General features: G+C 41.6%; 1 protein-coding gene across 1 annotated transcript in view; it reads left to right on the top strand.

The window, feature by feature from the left end:
- myo16 (myosin XVI) overlaps positions 1 to 4,522 on the top strand; it is a 78,926-nt gene extending 74,404 nt beyond the window's left edge. Inside the window, exon 35 of the mRNA XM_063887002.1 lies at positions 1,344 to 4,522. Within this exon, the coding sequence (XP_063743072.1) occupies positions 1,344 to 1,514 (171 nt within the window). The 3' untranslated portion in view covers positions 1,515 to 4,522. The remainder of the gene's footprint in view (positions 1 to 1,343) is intronic.
- Positions 4,523 to 17,539: the final 13,017 nt, after the last annotated feature.

Genomic DNA, 17,539 nt, shown 5'->3' on the forward strand with positions numbered 1-17,539 from the left:
GTGTGTGTGTCTGTGTGTCTGTGTGTGTCCATGTACAGTCATAGAGTCATGCATTGCGGAAGGACACAGTGTTCTTTCTTGTCTAATGTTCCAGTAGCTGGTGTTCCTGCCTGGCGCCAGAGCAGAGAATAGCCTGGCAGGGAGGTGTAAATTATGGATTAGGTCACTGGGTTTTGTGCTTGTGCAGGCAATCAATGTGTATGTGTGTTTGAGTGCATGTGCATATGGACACTCACAGGTGTGCGACCCTCCAGATATGTGCATGTGATCCTTGCTGTGTGCGTGTGTGTGTGTGGCAATGTCTTTGAGGAATGCATCACTAAATGAACTCTGTGCTTGGCAAAGATTCAAAGCAGAAAAGGGGGGTAAGGGAAAGACTGTACAAGAAAATAATTATAAAATAAAGTGCATTTTATAGCATCAAGTAGGTCCAAGAATAGATACTGTATGGAGGTCAGATAGGCACAACACACGTTTGTTTTAGTCTTTTATTGGATTTGTAGACTGTAAAAAATAGACAATATGGTAATGCCAGCGGTATACTTCAGATCTCATCCCTGACCCCACCATTGAAACGTCCCCTGCCTCCTCTGATCCTGGTCGTTAGAGAAGGACTCGGCCCTGTTGCTGGTCAAACTGACTGAGCAGATTGGAGGCCTGAGTGATTTACCTGCGTCTTGGCAGCAAGCTCATCATGTGCTTCATGCAGACTGATGTCCATGTGTGAGCCTTTTGTGTATTTGACCATGTGTGAGAAAGAACAAGAGTCACTTAAGTGCTTGCTGCTCAAGGTCCTCTACTGTAGATCACAAAAGACTTCATTCGATGTAAAGAATGGAGACCAGAGACAGAATATGTAAATGAGGCGCCGTTAACGCTGTCAGTCAGGGAAGGGATTCCCCTCCAACTGCTTCGCCCTTTATCAACTGTCCCGTGAGATGGCTCGGTGCCAGCCCCAGATACAGCTTGGTGTTGTTTATGAGAGTGATTCATGAGGAAGACGGTCCTGCTTTAAAGAGGAGCCGTCAGTGATCACAGCCTCTTTCAAGATGATGGATCGGATAAAACTGTCCTATCTTTCTTGCTTTAGAGGCAGGAATCTCTGATGGACACATGATGATATTTTAAATATTTTTTTGCCTTTTTGATCGTTTCACAACTGCAATGAGATAGCTTTTTTTCTTTTAAAGAAACCACTGCTTATCATTTACACTCCCCTCCAATCACGGCCTGGTCATTTTATTTTTCAGTCATCTGCTTGTCAATCCACTCAGGAGAAAGTCACTATTTATGTGTGATTTGAATGAAATCACTCTCTCTTCTTCCCTTCTTCTTCGCTTCAGGTGTTCCAGCGGTTACGTCTGTCCAACGGGGATGAGAGCGCTACCCTCGGGGAGCTTCTGCGATGGCGGCGAGTTCAGTGTGAGGGGCGGGGTGACTGGAAGCACCGTCCACCTCAGCCTCCACCCCAGCCCCCCACGCTGCTCTGGACCAACAGGAAGGCCTCTCCATGACAGAGGTGGTATGCAGATGCAGCACCTCTCTCTTTTTCACTCCAGCCAGAATCAGACATCTTTTTGTTTTGTTTTTTGTGGACCAAGTTACCTCCATGCCCAGGAGCTGTGTTAGAGCTCCATGTCCGAAAGTATGAGCCTCGTCCCTGGGCTGAAGGTCCTGCCTCTGCGCCTTTGACCTTGACTGTGGAGGATCCCATAACCTAAATGATACAAACTAACACTCTGTAACGCTTACAGGTGTTATCTATGAAAAAACACAGTGGGATACAGACACAGTAAAAGTCTATAGAGATCCAGATTTTATTATTAGAAAGAGACATATTATTATTTATTTTCAGTTCTTCTAAGACAAAATGTATGATGTCCATAAATGGGTGATTGAATATAAGAGCAGACGATTTCTGTTTTCATAGTCCAATATTAAATGGCCCTTTTACTCAGTCTGTATAATAAACAGAGGAGCTCCACCCCAGAACATGGTGCTGATTATACTTGACTTGCTGTCCTGTGATGTTCCCATGAATGCTTGTGCGTGCGCCCCCGAGTCTCAGACCTCTCTGAAGTTTACAAGTCAAACAGCGCCTTTGTACGGGATTAGACATGGGAACTTTTCAGGTACAGCTCTCACTTTGCCTCTCACATTCGGGCACTAAGTGCTACTGCAGCCCTGGCGATTTGAGACCAGGGGTCAGGGTAACCTCAATAATATCCCACGGTGCATTTCTCTTCCTCATTGTTACCACCAGCCTTTGAGGAATAAAAACCTCCGGCCAAAACAGAAACTACTGCACTTACCTTTACCAGGATAAGGGGATCCAACAAAAAGAAACTACTGTGGTTTAAGGTATAAAGGTAAAGCTTTAGCTGACAGGTATATAGTTCATGTTTTGAACATGGAACTCTGTGCCAAAGTGATACAACTTGCAAAAGATACGTCTAAAATAATAAGTAGAGTTATTTAAAAAATACTCATATACATACTGACATGAATGACCAAATCATAGCTGTTACTGTGCTTCAGTGTTGATTCAAAGGACCGTTTCTCAAGATCAGAAGAACATGGCGGAAAGAAGTAAAAAACTACAGTCTACACTTGAAAAGTAGCAACTAAACTCTCATTGTACACCTTAACAGTTTCATGTGTTCGGTGTTGTTCAGGAGACTGTGCAGAGCTCAGGAACTCACGCACAGATGAACTGGATTATTGTATAGACGCCCCTCACCTTCATCTCCTTCTCCTCCGGACCCCAACAAACACACCTCTCTCCCACCTCCCATTTCTAGTGGATCAAACCGGCTCTACGGGTGTTTCCATGATGACGGCTTTGTAAATATTGACCTGTGTTGTATGTTCTAGCTTGTACTGTATATTAGAAGAGCACCGAGATTGAATTGAAAGAGGGAGAGATGAGATAATGCTGTCTATGATGGTGAACTGAGATTTAAGAATGTCTTGGGTTAGATGCAATGACTGAGGTAAAGAGAAGAGGTTTATTTTAAAATGTGAATATCTTTTTTTCAGAATGATTGTCTATGGCTATAAAATTCTTTATACTCTATTTAATACCCCCCCGGCCCCTTTGTTCTGTTCCTATGAAGCAAGGCAGATGTTTTCATTGTATTTGGATGTTTTATTGCACAATATTTATGTGGTGTTGTGTTGACTTCTGTAATGGGCTGGGCGTGTCTCAACAAGCTTTTTTGATCTTTAAATATCGGTCGGGATTGTTAGAGCCGCAAAGTGTCAATAGCTCTAATTGATTTCTCATTCCCACTGATCACCCACAATGTGTCTGATTGATTCAGCCATACGAATTAGCAGCGCTATCACAGGATCGATCTCAGCTGCTGTCAGTGCCCAAATATTCAAGAGGAATTAGAGGGAGATCACCGATACTCACAGCAGAGATGGCTGAGCTGCATTTTGGACTGACTGGCTGAATGTATAATAGCAACGTTTTCTTTCACTGCCTGAAACCCTGTGTATATTATTACTGGAACATGCGCCTGTATCTAAACACTGACTGCTTAATGTGATTTATTGTCTTCAGAAGTTGTGTACGCAGGCCATTTTTTTTAAAAAGCAAGTTAATAACGATGCAGCATTTCTGATAAGGTATGGATTTGCTCCCTGATTCACAGCCTGTGTGCTGAGATTTGGGGTTGCATGAGTAGCACTGCAAGGCAGAACTATGTCAAACATTTTCATCATGATTCAGCCGAGATCAAGCTACTCAACCTTGCCAATGCCAATGAAAGAAAACGTAGAGCCTGTGTATTAGTCCTTTATCATGATCAGAGATCTGGTTAGTCGTGTGCATTACGGTTTTGTGTGATTCCATGTTTACTGAAATCATGAAATGAGATTAATTGTTTTTTTATTGTCTTTTAAAGCATATCAAGCTTTTACCTTTGCATGACCACATGTTGGGCCTGGCCCTTTATAACGTGCTCATGCTGAAAAGATAAATATGGCTTTATAATGTGAAGAACTGCTTCCCACTGCACTGTGAGTCATTGCACTGTCCCCTGTCTGTCATCTAAACACTCGTCATCCATTTACGTCCACCTTTAACTGGACCGCTCCATCATTTACAATCCCTGATGATGTCTCTCAGTCTGTCGTAAGCAAAACAGAGCTCTGGCAGCCAGTCATTGTTGTTGGTCAGGAATCTATAAATCCTCTGCTCTGAAATCAACTCTCGGGTGTTACAGCCAGTGCAGAGTGGCCATTTTATCGTCCCCAGTCCATGTATAGTTGTCCGGAGAGACACAATGTTTTAGCACCTAAACAGGGGTATCTCACTGCCTTTCATAGTGTTGTCGTTTTTTTTTTTATTGTTGTTGTCTTTCCTTTGTACATGACAACAGTATATTTGAACCTGCATACATATGTGTTTGTGGAAAGAAAAAAGATTGTATGTGATCTTTCATAATTATTATGTTACCAATGTTTTATAAGTACTGTACCTGTACAGCAATAAAGCACAATTGTGTCAATGCCAGTCTTAGTTTGTCTGTGCGTGCATATATGAGAATAATGCATGTTGATCTCAGGACACAAATGTAAATGACTAGTGAAGTGCTCAGTTATTCTGGAAATTTGCAAAAGTACAACATTGTTTATGAAACATTGTGGAGTAGAAAAACATGTAGCATGAAATGTAAATACTCAAGCAAAGGTGTGTGTGTGTGGGGGGGGGGATTGGATGTGCCAGTGTCAGTGTCACACATAACCAAAGCTTACAAGGGAAGACTGGCAGATTGAAATGAACATCAGTCACAGAGATTATGTGAGATTCAATTTAATGCAGCAGCTCAGGTGCCTCATGTAAATTCTGACCCTGGTAACCATACAGATTGTTCTAGTGTCTTTTGTTCAGGTGTTTGACACCTGTAGATTTCTGAATAAATACCAATTAAAGGAGGTGATAAAAATCAGATTAAGTTATTTAGGTGAGTCACCCTTTTCAGAAAGCTATCATGTTTGCAGGGTTAAATGTGCAAACTGTTGTTTCTCAGGATGATGAGTTTACCCCTCCAGGTGTTTACTAGAGTGGTTTCTTTTCAGAGTCAGGTCAAGACAAGCACAAGTCAAGTCAGCGAGCTCAATCAAACCATGTCTTCCCACATTAATAATCTGCCTTTGTATTTAAGAAGAATGTTTTCCCCAGGCGTTCACCACTGGAAGGCTTCACCTCAGAGTGTGGGAGCCTGTGTTTGAAGTGTATGTGTCAGTATGTGTCACCGTTAAAAGCATACACCCAGGTGTGTGAAGTATTTACTCTGAGAATGAAAAAAACAATATATTGCAGCGGTATGAAGCTGGGAAGAGAGGTTGTTATTTTAATAATAATGTAACGCAATACCCTAACCAACACCAAGATGGAAGGGCTCAGGATATTATTACTTTATGTCAGATTCACCTTGTTAACATCAAAGCATAGAGTAGAGTGTTTATGACTACATGTACTAGTGATATATCACAACATATTTATTATTAACATATACAAAGTGGCGTATCTGATAGATCATATGGATGGTGTAAAAATTATATTTTCCTAACTACTTTCTTACCTATGATTCAACTTCCATGCAAACAAAATGTAATACTTGCTGCCACACAGTAGTGATTAGAAAATACAACAGGTAATCTCAACTCCTTTCTTTCTTCTAACTTTAAACATATGGTGTTGGTAAATCCAAAGTCAAAAATACCTTGATCTATGCATTCGCTTTTCCAATTGTATCTACTAATCCTCATTTGATCTCATTGCAGATTTTACTTTGTGACATATTCAAAGACTTAAAGGTGCGGCTTTTCTATTATATCTGTTTAAAGAATATCATCATGAACCACAATTGCTATAGAATATATAATTATTCCAATAAACAGTGCCTCCAGATGCCTGGTTCTGCATGCTTTTCAACCAACACTTATGATTCATAATGATACCCAGATATTTAAAGCAGTGAACGTTTCCACCCTTCTTTTCTTTGTTACAAACAAGCATAGAATCACTCGTTTTATCTATCTGCATCTGAGTATATGAACTGAAAGAGACCCAAAGCTGCACATATTTTATAATACTAACAGCACCAACTTTTTAGTTTTTTAATTATTCTCCTTCAATCTAATTTGTTTTTATCTGGTGATATTTAACTCCCTTTCGTCTCTTTGTTGTTCATTTCCTGGATTCTTTGATCCAATGTTAATCTATCCCCATGGGCCACACCCATCTCCCACTTACGCCGTTTTGTTCATTTGAACACAGCTCCTAGCAATTTCTTTATTTTTCACTAGATTTTATTATATACTATTTTGAAACAAAGCAAATAACAAGAAATCCCCCAATATTTCGATTTCACATATGACATTATCTACAGTATGATTACACCAACACCCTTTTTAATGTTTACATGGTGGTTGGGTGTTGCCTTACATCTGTTGACCATTACTCTAAAGCCAAACCACCTCCCCCAGACCTAATTCATCCCCAACACTGGAAATAGCAACGAGGTCACTCTGTCATTTATTCTGGGTGGAAAAGGTCCACCATTACACAGAGGGAGGGGGTAAATGACCAAGAGGTAATTTGGACCAAGCTGCCCCCTGATGCTACACCAATAAACCCTGAATCAAACACACATCCTCTTCCTCTCACCCATTAATTTATGGCACTAACTGTGGTTACCTTTGCCATATATCCTGAGTTTCACCTGATTCTCTTTGGTCTCATCACTCCCTCAGGGCTACTTTGGCGAGCAGTTTGTACCCAGGTGTGTACTGCGTCTATAAATTGTATTTCTGTGTGTTTTTAATGGCTAAAAAGAAGATGGAGGAGAGGGTTTGCCAGGCCGACAACCTGATACCTTTCAGTATAATAGCAGGAACAAACAGAAAGCGGTATATTCTTTCTTTCAGCAAACCCTTCAGTCAGCCAGAAAATAACGTAACTTAACAAGCAAAATTCACATGTGGAAACATGTACAGAGTAGATTAAAAATTACATTTATTTTCTCAAAAATAAACTGTAAATGTTAGCGTGCCTGGCTAAATATTGAAGCTTGGAATTAGGATAACCTCTTACATTGAATACAAGTTGTGTTTTATTAAGGATCTGTTCAGAACTGATATGGAGATGTGACTTACAGTAGCTCATATAGACAAGCATATCATCACAAATGTGGCTATTACCTTCATCAAAATAGATCATTTTCATATAAAATAGGTAGGTAATGTCAGGAAAATTACATGTAAATTATAAAACAATGCAACGTTTCCATTCTTTGCATCTGGAGTATTACCATTCGAAAGATGTGTTGTTTAGTATTTGCATGACAGATTACATCATCTCATGCCTGATCAAACCGAGATTGCTATTGTTCCTGGATAGCACTGTTGGTTTTCCAACAGAGTGGATGGGGGTGTTGGGAAAGCACATGCACTATGGGCAAGGAAAGGCGAAGTATTGATCATATTTGTTTGTTTTGCTCTACAAACAGCCTTTATGAATTCACCAGGGACAGGCTGACATATACTGTTTGCCTTTGGGTCTGTATATTAGTGTGTGCAAAGACAGAACACGAGAGAGAGGAAGAAGATGAAGGCTGGATGCGCCCCTCCATCTGAGACATAAACACGATTCCCACCTCTATTGATTTGTTGAGCACTGGTGGTTGTAGGGTTTGGAGGTTTACTTTGACTTGTAAACAGCCAGGGGACTCGCTTCTGTGTGGTCGATGATGCCATGAAAAGGCATAGGTTATAAGGGTTGTTCCTCAGGCTGTGAGCCTATACCAGCTTTATGATATCCCCAGGTTTAGGGTTATGTTCGTAACATGCATTGAGCCATAAAAGATGGTAGCTCTTTTCCTAGCATTTAAAGGCCCCATAATGTCAATCTTTCAACCCCACTTTACAGCATGCCCTAACCTCATGATCTCCTTCTCTCTCTTCCTTTTGCCCTCTCTGCTCCTCCTACTCCCCCATCCCATTTTCTCTATCCTCCTCTGACCCCGCTGTTATTTCCTCATCACCTCTTAACCCGGTTTTGCAATGGCACGGACTTCCGCGTACTCTGCACTGAGAGTGTGAAAATCAATAACATCATCTCAACACTGTCTCAATTTTCAATTAATGACTTTGAGGTCTGTCTCTCCAGACACATCCATCACATCACATCCGATCAGCCTTCGAATCACCGGATGAGATGTAAACTTACAGAGGCAGGCACTGTTGCTCTCACAATGATGAAACCCTCGACTATTAACAGAGGTGGGAAGAAAAAGTCTCAAAAACGTTGAAAAAGCTAGAATAAAATGGCTGACTCCTATTGTGGAACAATCAACTAAAAATCTTCTCTTTCTCTTGTGTAAGTGGAGAATGAAACAAGATAGATTACAAGACAATGCATATTGGCCTTAGTTTCCCCCAGTGGACAGAAATGATTACAAATAAATGCTAATGGTTCACGGTGTCTGCTGGATGCATAAACAGGGTAAAGATTTTCTGAAAAACAATGTTACAGGGTGATAAAAGGTATGATGTGTTTTTACCTTGCTCCAATGCCTTCAAATCACCAGAAAAGCTACCTTAATCTGCTAAATGACTTGTAATCATAGATAATTATGGGTGCAAATGAGTTTGTTTTACACCCCCCCCCCCCCCCCCCCCCCCCCAACAAACACTGTTCAGCTCCAGAGCAGGGGCAAGTATTGTGTCTATAGCTCAACAAGCATGCGCTCTGAACATACCTTGCAACCATGGAAATTCCTTCCCGCATCTGAACTTGATAAACAAGCAGTAAACGCTCTTGCTATCTGTGTCCTGATATAGAACCACAATGATCCCATGCTCATATGCTTCAGAAAAGGAAAACAAAGTGATAAATCATTGACAGCAGATCAGTAACAGAAGATGAATCCTGTCTGCTCCACCCTCCCTGAATCCAGACGGCAGCCACGGGAATCCTCCTCTTTCCATTTCACTTTTTAACCGGCAGTAAGCAGATCAGCAGACACTGAGGTGGCCTTTGATGATAAAGCTAATTAACATGGCAATTACCAAGACTCTGTATTGCTGACGAGGTCAGAGAGACCAAGACACATTTTTTAACTGTTGCCCTTGTTAGGTATGGTACTAATAGGGTATTGTGGGAAAACAGTAATTAGGTTTGATGTGTGTGTAATGTTACTATACATTACAGACCTGTGTGGAGCAAAACCCACACCTTTGGCCCTCCATCGCTCTCTTTTGGTTTGAATATGTTACAAGAGTATGGGCATATCAGGTGATTTTTATGCCCTCAGCTCAGATTCGGGCATTAAAGGAATCATTGACAAAATTATGGAAGTGCTGGATTCCTGGGAACTCTCTGAAAATTATGTCAATAACCCGTGTAGCGTTTCCATAGCAACGAGAGGCCTTGTCAGAGCAGCTTAACCATTGTGCTGCAGTGTTGCTTTTTTCCCTCGGGCCGTCTCTCCAAGGATCTCTCTGAGCTGTTCGTCATGTTTGGATGACAAACCCACGTCATTCCCAAAAGCAAACATATTGCACTCTATCCTGCGGTCTATATTCCTGTTAAGAGCAACTGGGAGTAAATTCCTCATGGTGTCCAGGCCTGTTTGGTAACTCAGTCAGGGTTGTTGAAATGCTGATCGATTCCATGGATCTTTACATTTGGGTGTGCGATGAATTAAACATTCAGAGGAGAGATATGTATGTGCTATAAAAATACAGGGAGGTCAAGCAGGAAAAGTTTGTCGGCTTTTTCTCCCGGGTCTTGCCTTTGTGTTGTTGCCAAGATTTCTTCCGCCATTTCTCTCTGCTGTCAGTGGTGAAATGAAAGATTAGAGAAAACCGCAGACAATATGCTCTACATCAAAGGGAGACACAGTGACAAATGGAAAGAGGAAAACACCCCACCATATTGTTTTGACTCTACATACACGGAACTGTCTTTATTTAATTTGTCTGAGCTCCCCTCATCCCTCCACCAAGTGTGAATGACAATCAGCACTGCATAGTACTGAAGCACTTTTTTAATCAAGCAATGGTTATCTAATCAACCAACTCGCCAACCAATTTAATCTTATAATTGCCCTACTTACGAGGTATACGCAATTTAATTAGCATGGCTGGGTCTTCTTTATGGGTGAAAGGGGGAGGTGCTAAAATGAGCTTCTTGGTCCATCCTACATTAACATTGAGTCACCCACAGGCCATCCGCATGTATTGTCTGTCAAGGAAATTAAGGGTTAAGAACTGACAATCACACAAAGGCACATGTGAACACACACACACACACACACACACACACACACACACACACACACACACACACACACACACACACACACACACACACACACACACACAGAAAGTTTAAACATAGAGCAAGACAGACTGTTCCTCTCTCTGCCCCTATATCAGTTCATCATTGACAGGAAAGTTTCTGTTGAGAAATTAAGGGATGATTTTATGCACACTGCTTTGTAAAGAGGACTATGAGCTCAGCGATGGATGAGCTTAGTAACAGTGACTTTTATTACGTGAATATCCTTTCCGTTCCTCTTCCAGACTGTGACGTTGGCACACATGCACGAGTACAAATAATCACAAACACATGCCCTTATACACACACAAACCATTTGTACTACAATTCATAGTCATGTGCTTTTCATAGCTGAAGAGAGTGATAACACACACCCTTATCTGTAACCATGACAACGCACATCCACTATGTGCCTCTGACGCCTATTCTGAATCGGCAAAGTGTTGTGAATGGTGTTTAGATAGGAGCAGGAGACGGCTGCTGTGGGAAAACTGTGAGATAACAGGACCTTTGATAATGCTAAACTCCAGAGGAATTCTGGGGGCACTTTCTGCTCTGATGACCTTGGATTGTATTGTTCCTACAGACGTGAACACCTTCTACTCATTTGAAAGCCAAAAATAATGGTTGCCCTAGACAACTGAAGGTTTATACGAAATAAAATGTCACATGCATGACATTCATGATACGCTGCTGTCTAGGCTGAGGAGGAATGTGATGCATCTCCTTTGGCAGACAGATGTTAATCATAGTCAATGTTTGTACCAAAAACATTGTGTTCTTGTATTTGAGTTAGCCATAGCATGAGGCCAGCACCCAACCCCCCACCGTCTGCCGTCCTCTACAGACAGAAAGGTCAGCCAGAGAGCACCATAAAGAGAAGTCGACCGTGGTCATTGAGTTCCTCTAAAGTTCAATCAGATTCAGCAGAGGCCCACCGCTCTCCCTCTCTCTGCTGCTCCGCTCGCCTCTATGTTTGTGGCTAAGGGAGGGGAGGAGCTAAGGACACCAAGATTTTAAGATTGTGTTTAATAAGCAAAGGGGGGGTATGCCGAACCCTGAGGCAGACTGACCCCAGGGTCAAAACAACAGGAAGGAAGTCACATGACCTATTTAAACTCACAGAGAGTAGAGGGTGAAGGGTAGAGGGTTAGAGAAACACAGAGGAAGATACAGAGAGAGACACTTTTGTTTTTCTCAGGCAGTCTGACGCAGGTGTCTGCAGACATGCTTGGCGCCTGTCCAGGTGTGGATTACAACATCAAGACCACTACAGGGAAAACAAAAAGCAGGGTGAGACAGGAAAGTAGCGACTGAGAGTGGCAGAATCAAAAAGAGACAGAAAGAGCAAGACGGATATTGTTCCCCTTCACATAACATAATATGCCAGTATGAAACTGCAGTATTGTTACAAATGTGAGGGGTAAAGAACAGAAAAGAAGATGGTTAGTCCAGCAATTGGCTTGACAATGCAGAAAAAGGGGAAAATGGGTCAGGCTGACATTTTATTCTTCCTCCTTTACGAGAGATGTCCAGGTCAAGAGGCAGGATAAACAGGGGTCATTAATGACACACGTTATTGGTCCCTCAAGTCCTAACAGAGTGGTAGTGTGATATTGGGTCATATGAAAGAGGGCAGTAAAAGAACTGCTGGTTTATTGGTGGGTTGTTAAACTTTGGCCTTTTGATGTTTCCTATGTGAGATCACCTACAATTGGGCAAATATAGTGGCCCTAGTTTAACCGCTGTGTATCAGAGCTGCTTTTAAGACAACACAAGTTAAGGCTGGTTTTATTCTGTAATTTTCTTACTCTCAATGCAAGTCAACCATTGTTCCTTCTGGAGATATAAATCTTTAAAAATAGGTCACAAGTACACACTTTCATTTTTGAAAAAGGCTGAGTAATTTGTAGGTTGTATAAAACCAAGCATATGCTGTTTCCCACACATAAACCAGAGCACATAAAAACTGCTCCATGAGAATGCTCACAGGATTCAGACTAGTTACACAGACAGTTTTCTAAAGTGAGTGAAGAGTGATATAAGATGGAGATGATGAAATAGGGAGAAATTAAGTCATATTAAATTGTTGGTTTATGTTGTTAAACTGTTCAAATTTGTTCACTTTTTGTTTGATTGTTTTGTTTTGTTTCCGCAGCCTAGTGTGTACAAAAGCATGCTCTCCCCCACAAACATGCACCCCCTTCACACTTGTTCTCACTGACCGCCACGTTCTGTGTCCAGTACAGGAAGGAGATTATTAGCTTCCTGAGGAGCTGATGGGACCAGCGGCGGGGGGAGTGGGGACAGACAGAGAGGAGAGGATGAGGTTAGCACTGCTATGGATTGGCTGGTCGGAAGCTCTCAGTATCAGTTACCGCACAACCACTGGGCATTTTGAAATTGAGAGTTTGGGGGGTTGCAGCAAATGTAGTGGAGTGGGTGGATTAAAAGATAAAGATAGGGAGGAATGATGGGAAATGTCAACACGGAGGCTTTTGCACCGAAATCAGTCACAGTCATTCTTGCAGAGAGATGGCTGGCGTAGAGGATGCGGAGGGAAAGTGATATTGTTCCAGTCAGGATGTGGAGGTCAAGAGGCTCTCTGACCAAGGATAAACCGAGGCCAAAACACTCCATTAAAATTGGCCTGACCTTCAACCTGCTACAACTGTCAGATTTGGACAGCGCCAACATGTCCAGCACTCCTCTTATCAGCTTTCTGATGATAATTATTGTGTGCACAGCCAAATATGTACGTGTGTCTTTCCTTCTTTGTGTGCCATTGTCCAGTGCGCATGTTTGAACAGCAGATACCTGAGACCGCAGGTAACCCAAACAAGGTCACAGTGTACCTTGGGATTTTCGTTTGACCTGGAGTGACAAGAGAAATGAGACAAATGGGAAAACAAGCAGATGAAAGACATGGTACAAATATGAACATATAATGTACTGACAGCATGACTAGAGTTATGACCTTAACAATTTTATTTCAGGTCGTGTGTCTGGGTGGAGGCCGTGTGGTATAATGTTGGTGGTGTCGGGGAAAGCTCATCACGCTGTCATTACCACAGAGAAAAACAGAAAACACACATGCACGCAGAATCATGTAAACACAAACAGATCCCTCTCACTATCTCTTTCTCTTATGCACAAACACATTTGCCCGATCCTGCCCTCAGCGCAGCTTTGTTCCAGCGAGCAAGTGGGTTTAAAAACAAATGACGTGCTTGGCCTTTTATTATGTTCCGGACACTGTTTTTCCTGAGGCTGGAATGCGGACAGGAATGTGTTTTTGCTCTGCTAGGGCTCAGGGGGAGAAAAACCTATCATGCTCGAGGAAAAATAAGAGAGAAAGAGAGGAGAGAAAACAAGTTTTAACACAGGATTTCAAGAGAAGAAGGGGGGGTGGGAATATATAAAAAGAGAGGAACGTTTCTCAGACCAAAAGTAGTTGCAGGAAAACAGACTATCACTGTTCAGGGAAAACCAGGGAGGCAGTGAATTCTGGAGTTGTGATGGGAGCTTTACTACTTTTTACTAGCCTACTCTGTCTATGTGTGTCTGGTTTTCATTACAGCTGTTATGATGTTGTGTGCTCAGGCCAGACCAACACTTGCATAATAGCCTACCTGATATTGGCCTGTAAGTCTAAACTGTGCCCCTGTGTTTATATACAGTTCTGATGTGCTTCTACTTCACCAAACCTGAATGTAAGTCAGACAGACAGTTTTTCCTTGAAGGCATGTACATACACAAATTGATGGCAGGAAATGTGTGAAGAATTGATGAAAACAAAGAGTTTGAAGCCTCCTCACTTTCTTACCTCTGCACACTTGATGTATCACAGTTTTGAATGGGTGTAAATGTCAGCTTGTCAGTTTTGGAGAGCTTTTTAAATTGATGGACACAGAACCCTTCCGATTTCGGGACAGATGCTGTTTCACCATCCAAAGAAGCACTTTGGTTGCACCATACTGACAAATCATACACTTCCCAGTCAACTTATTTAAAGTAGGACAGGGGTGTCCTGTCGATCCAGAATGTTAAAATCTGATTTATTTAGTCTGTTTTCTTCTTAAGTTAGGTCTCTGCCTACATATGGGAAGCGTGTCAAATCCACTTTGGCTTACAACATTTATTTTTTTAGCAAAGATACTGTTAACTACTTATTTCTTCTCATGCATTTGCAATATGTACATGCAGACAGATCATAAGCTACTAAAGAAATTGGTTATTTTGAGCGAGGAAAGTTTTTTTTTCTTCAGTATTTTGATTGGGATTTGTAAAAAATCTGAAAGAAATGTAACATAAACAATCTCATTTAGCAACACGAGGAGACGTGAAGTGCCTTAAAGTGTCATCCTGTAAAGTAAGTAACAGTTCTGGCTTTGCACTGAGAGTGTAATGTACCTGGACAGAAACACATAGTGCTGTACCGTCTCATTCAGCATTCTGCAAGGTGTCGACTGCAGCGAAGATGCCCTGAAAACAAATTTCCTGGTTGTGATATGCTCTCAACAATAAACAAATGGATGTCATGGTTGAAATCATTCAACAGTGCTTATTGCCACAGGAAAACATCACGTACCATGTAAAGATTCCCTTTGTGGGTGACAATGACTGTATAGCCTATAAAAAATGTATGGACACCTTTGTAAATCTCTAACAAATCACTGAGTAATGGAGCCCAATTATGCATATGGAAACTGAGTTCGATTTTTTTTTTTTTGTGAATTCATACAAGGGCGGCAAACAGAAAATGCTTGTAGGCCTATAATATGTTACAGCCTCATCCTTCACCAAAGGCACTCTAAGACCTATTTGTCCCAGCATGGAGATGCGGGTGAGGGATGAGGACTAGAGCCCCCTCGGCTTGACTGGAGCAAGAAGCAGGGCAGGAACACACAAGATGGATGAGAGGGGGGCTAATCGAGAAAAGGTTGATCAATGAGAGCTGGATAAAACAGGAGCGGAGAAGAGGATAGCTGATTGGACGAGAGAAGAGAAGATGAGCGATGGGTGGACAGTCCTTCTTTTGATCCATCATTGAGTGATGCTCCATTCAATCTGTTGACTGAGACCACCTGGGGGACTCTAAGGGAGGCTGTGTGTTTGTTTATTAGCGCTCGGGGGGAGGGGTATCACTCAGCTATAGATGGCTGTCAGCCTCACAGCCCTCCGCATTAGGGTGATTGAAGGAAACTGATGGCCCACTTCCAGACAGTGTCAATGTCTTTGGAGCGCTCGGTAAACCTGCTGTGTGAACTCAATGATGGAAAACAGCTTTCGTTACACTGATACAGGAGAAGCCAAAGAACAAAATCTTTTGTGTGTAGGATCCCATTTTGTTATTGTCGTCAATGAAATGAAGTGAAATGTAGTAGAGTGGGTAAATCAATCCATGCCTCTGTTTTATAAGGGTTGTTTATTTTTACCTTTTCTCAGCTTAGCTGTTTTTTTCTATTTCGCCTTGAAAAGAAAGAGCCCTGTGTTCTTCAACTGTATGTTTCTCTCATTGTTTATTTATCTACCCTTCACAACTACCAGCCTCCATCATTCATATAATAATGTGGTAATTCCTAAATGAGGCCCCCATCCCCCCTCTATTCTCCTCCCACTCTTTACAAGCTCTGCATTCTGGCCCTCCACCTATAGCGTTTATCACTTGCTAGTGTGTTTCTCTATGAGATTCTCTTTCTCTTGCTCACACACGCATGCACGCACACACACGCACCGCACACGCACATGCACACGCACACACACACACACACACACACACACACACACACACACACACACACACACACACACACACACACACACACACACACACACACACACACACACACACAAACCACACAATGACCTCAGGCTGGGGTCAATGCTCAGGCTGAATTTGTCTTTTAAACAATGAAAGCATTGTCCTTTAGCTCTCATTCACATTGTATCACTCTTCCTATCCACCCATCACTCTCGAATATAGAAACATTTCAAAAAGCAAGGAGTCATTCTGAGATTGGATATTTGACGACATTGTCAAAGTGTTGTAAAGAAACTGCATGTCCTTGGTCTTGCTCTGTGTGTCATACGGAGAGCAGCCGAGATAAGACATGAGCTCTAAGAATTCAGAACATTATCAGCGATAAAGAGAAATGGAGACAGAGGCGACACAGAGATTAAAGGACCTGAAACATGTGTGATCATCAGTTAAGAAGACAAATACATTTCAAGAATAGGAAAGGAAAAGAGAGTGGTGAACGGAGAAAGGAGCAGTCAAGATTATACAGAAAACAGGAGGAGATATACACTACTTGTTAACATACATTTCATGTCAAAAGAAATATCATTGTGAAATTTAAATGTTATACACTACTTATGCCTTTATATATTTTAATGTGAACCATCACTGATATTGCAGGTAGCTTGTGGTGAATGCTTAGCTGATGAAGGCCCTGTAGGCCTAAATCACCCTTACCGTGATTTTAACTGGAAATCGATACTCATGAATACATGTGTTGTCTCCAAGTCTCATTACAGAATGGTAAAAGACAAATTAGCATGCCATTTACTGAGCATTGGTTGGTCATTTTTTATCACAGACATTTATAGAGCGCACTGGCACATTGGTACAAAAACATAATGCATCATATGAGACTCTACAATATCTCCCTTTTTTGTTTTTGTCTTTTCCTAAGATGCCCCAAAATCAGAAAGCTGTGTGCATTCTTGACTTAAACACAGACTGTATCTTTGTGTGTTTGGGTAATGATTGCCCCAACACCATTTTCCATATGTATTACAAAATGAGCAAGACTCATTGAGAGAAAAAATGTTGTGAGGGCTTTGGAGTGTAGACTTCAACTTATTTGACCTGCTATTCTCTTCATTATGTAGGATACTACAAATAACCAACAACAAACATATTTTCAGACAGATGGAGAGACATGTTGAAAAGGGCTGTTAAAGCTGGAATTACCCCAATGTCCTTCAACTGGAATTTTTCAAAGGCTGACCCTGTGTTGAGAGAGTGAATTTTTGGCAGCTTAGTATGTCCACGACAGAGTGCAGTTTTACAAGTTGAATTTTTAGCACACAAGGAACAGAAGCAGACCATGAACCAGGCAGGCTAAAATATTTGTATGTGTTGCCAACGAGTTCTGACATTATATATCTGAGTTG

The sequence above is a fragment of the Eleginops maclovinus genome, chromosome 7 (genome assembly GCF_036324505.1).
Source record: "Eleginops maclovinus isolate JMC-PN-2008 ecotype Puerto Natales chromosome 7, JC_Emac_rtc_rv5, whole genome shotgun sequence".
Taxonomy (NCBI): domain Eukaryota; kingdom Metazoa; phylum Chordata; class Actinopteri; order Perciformes; family Eleginopidae; genus Eleginops; species Eleginops maclovinus.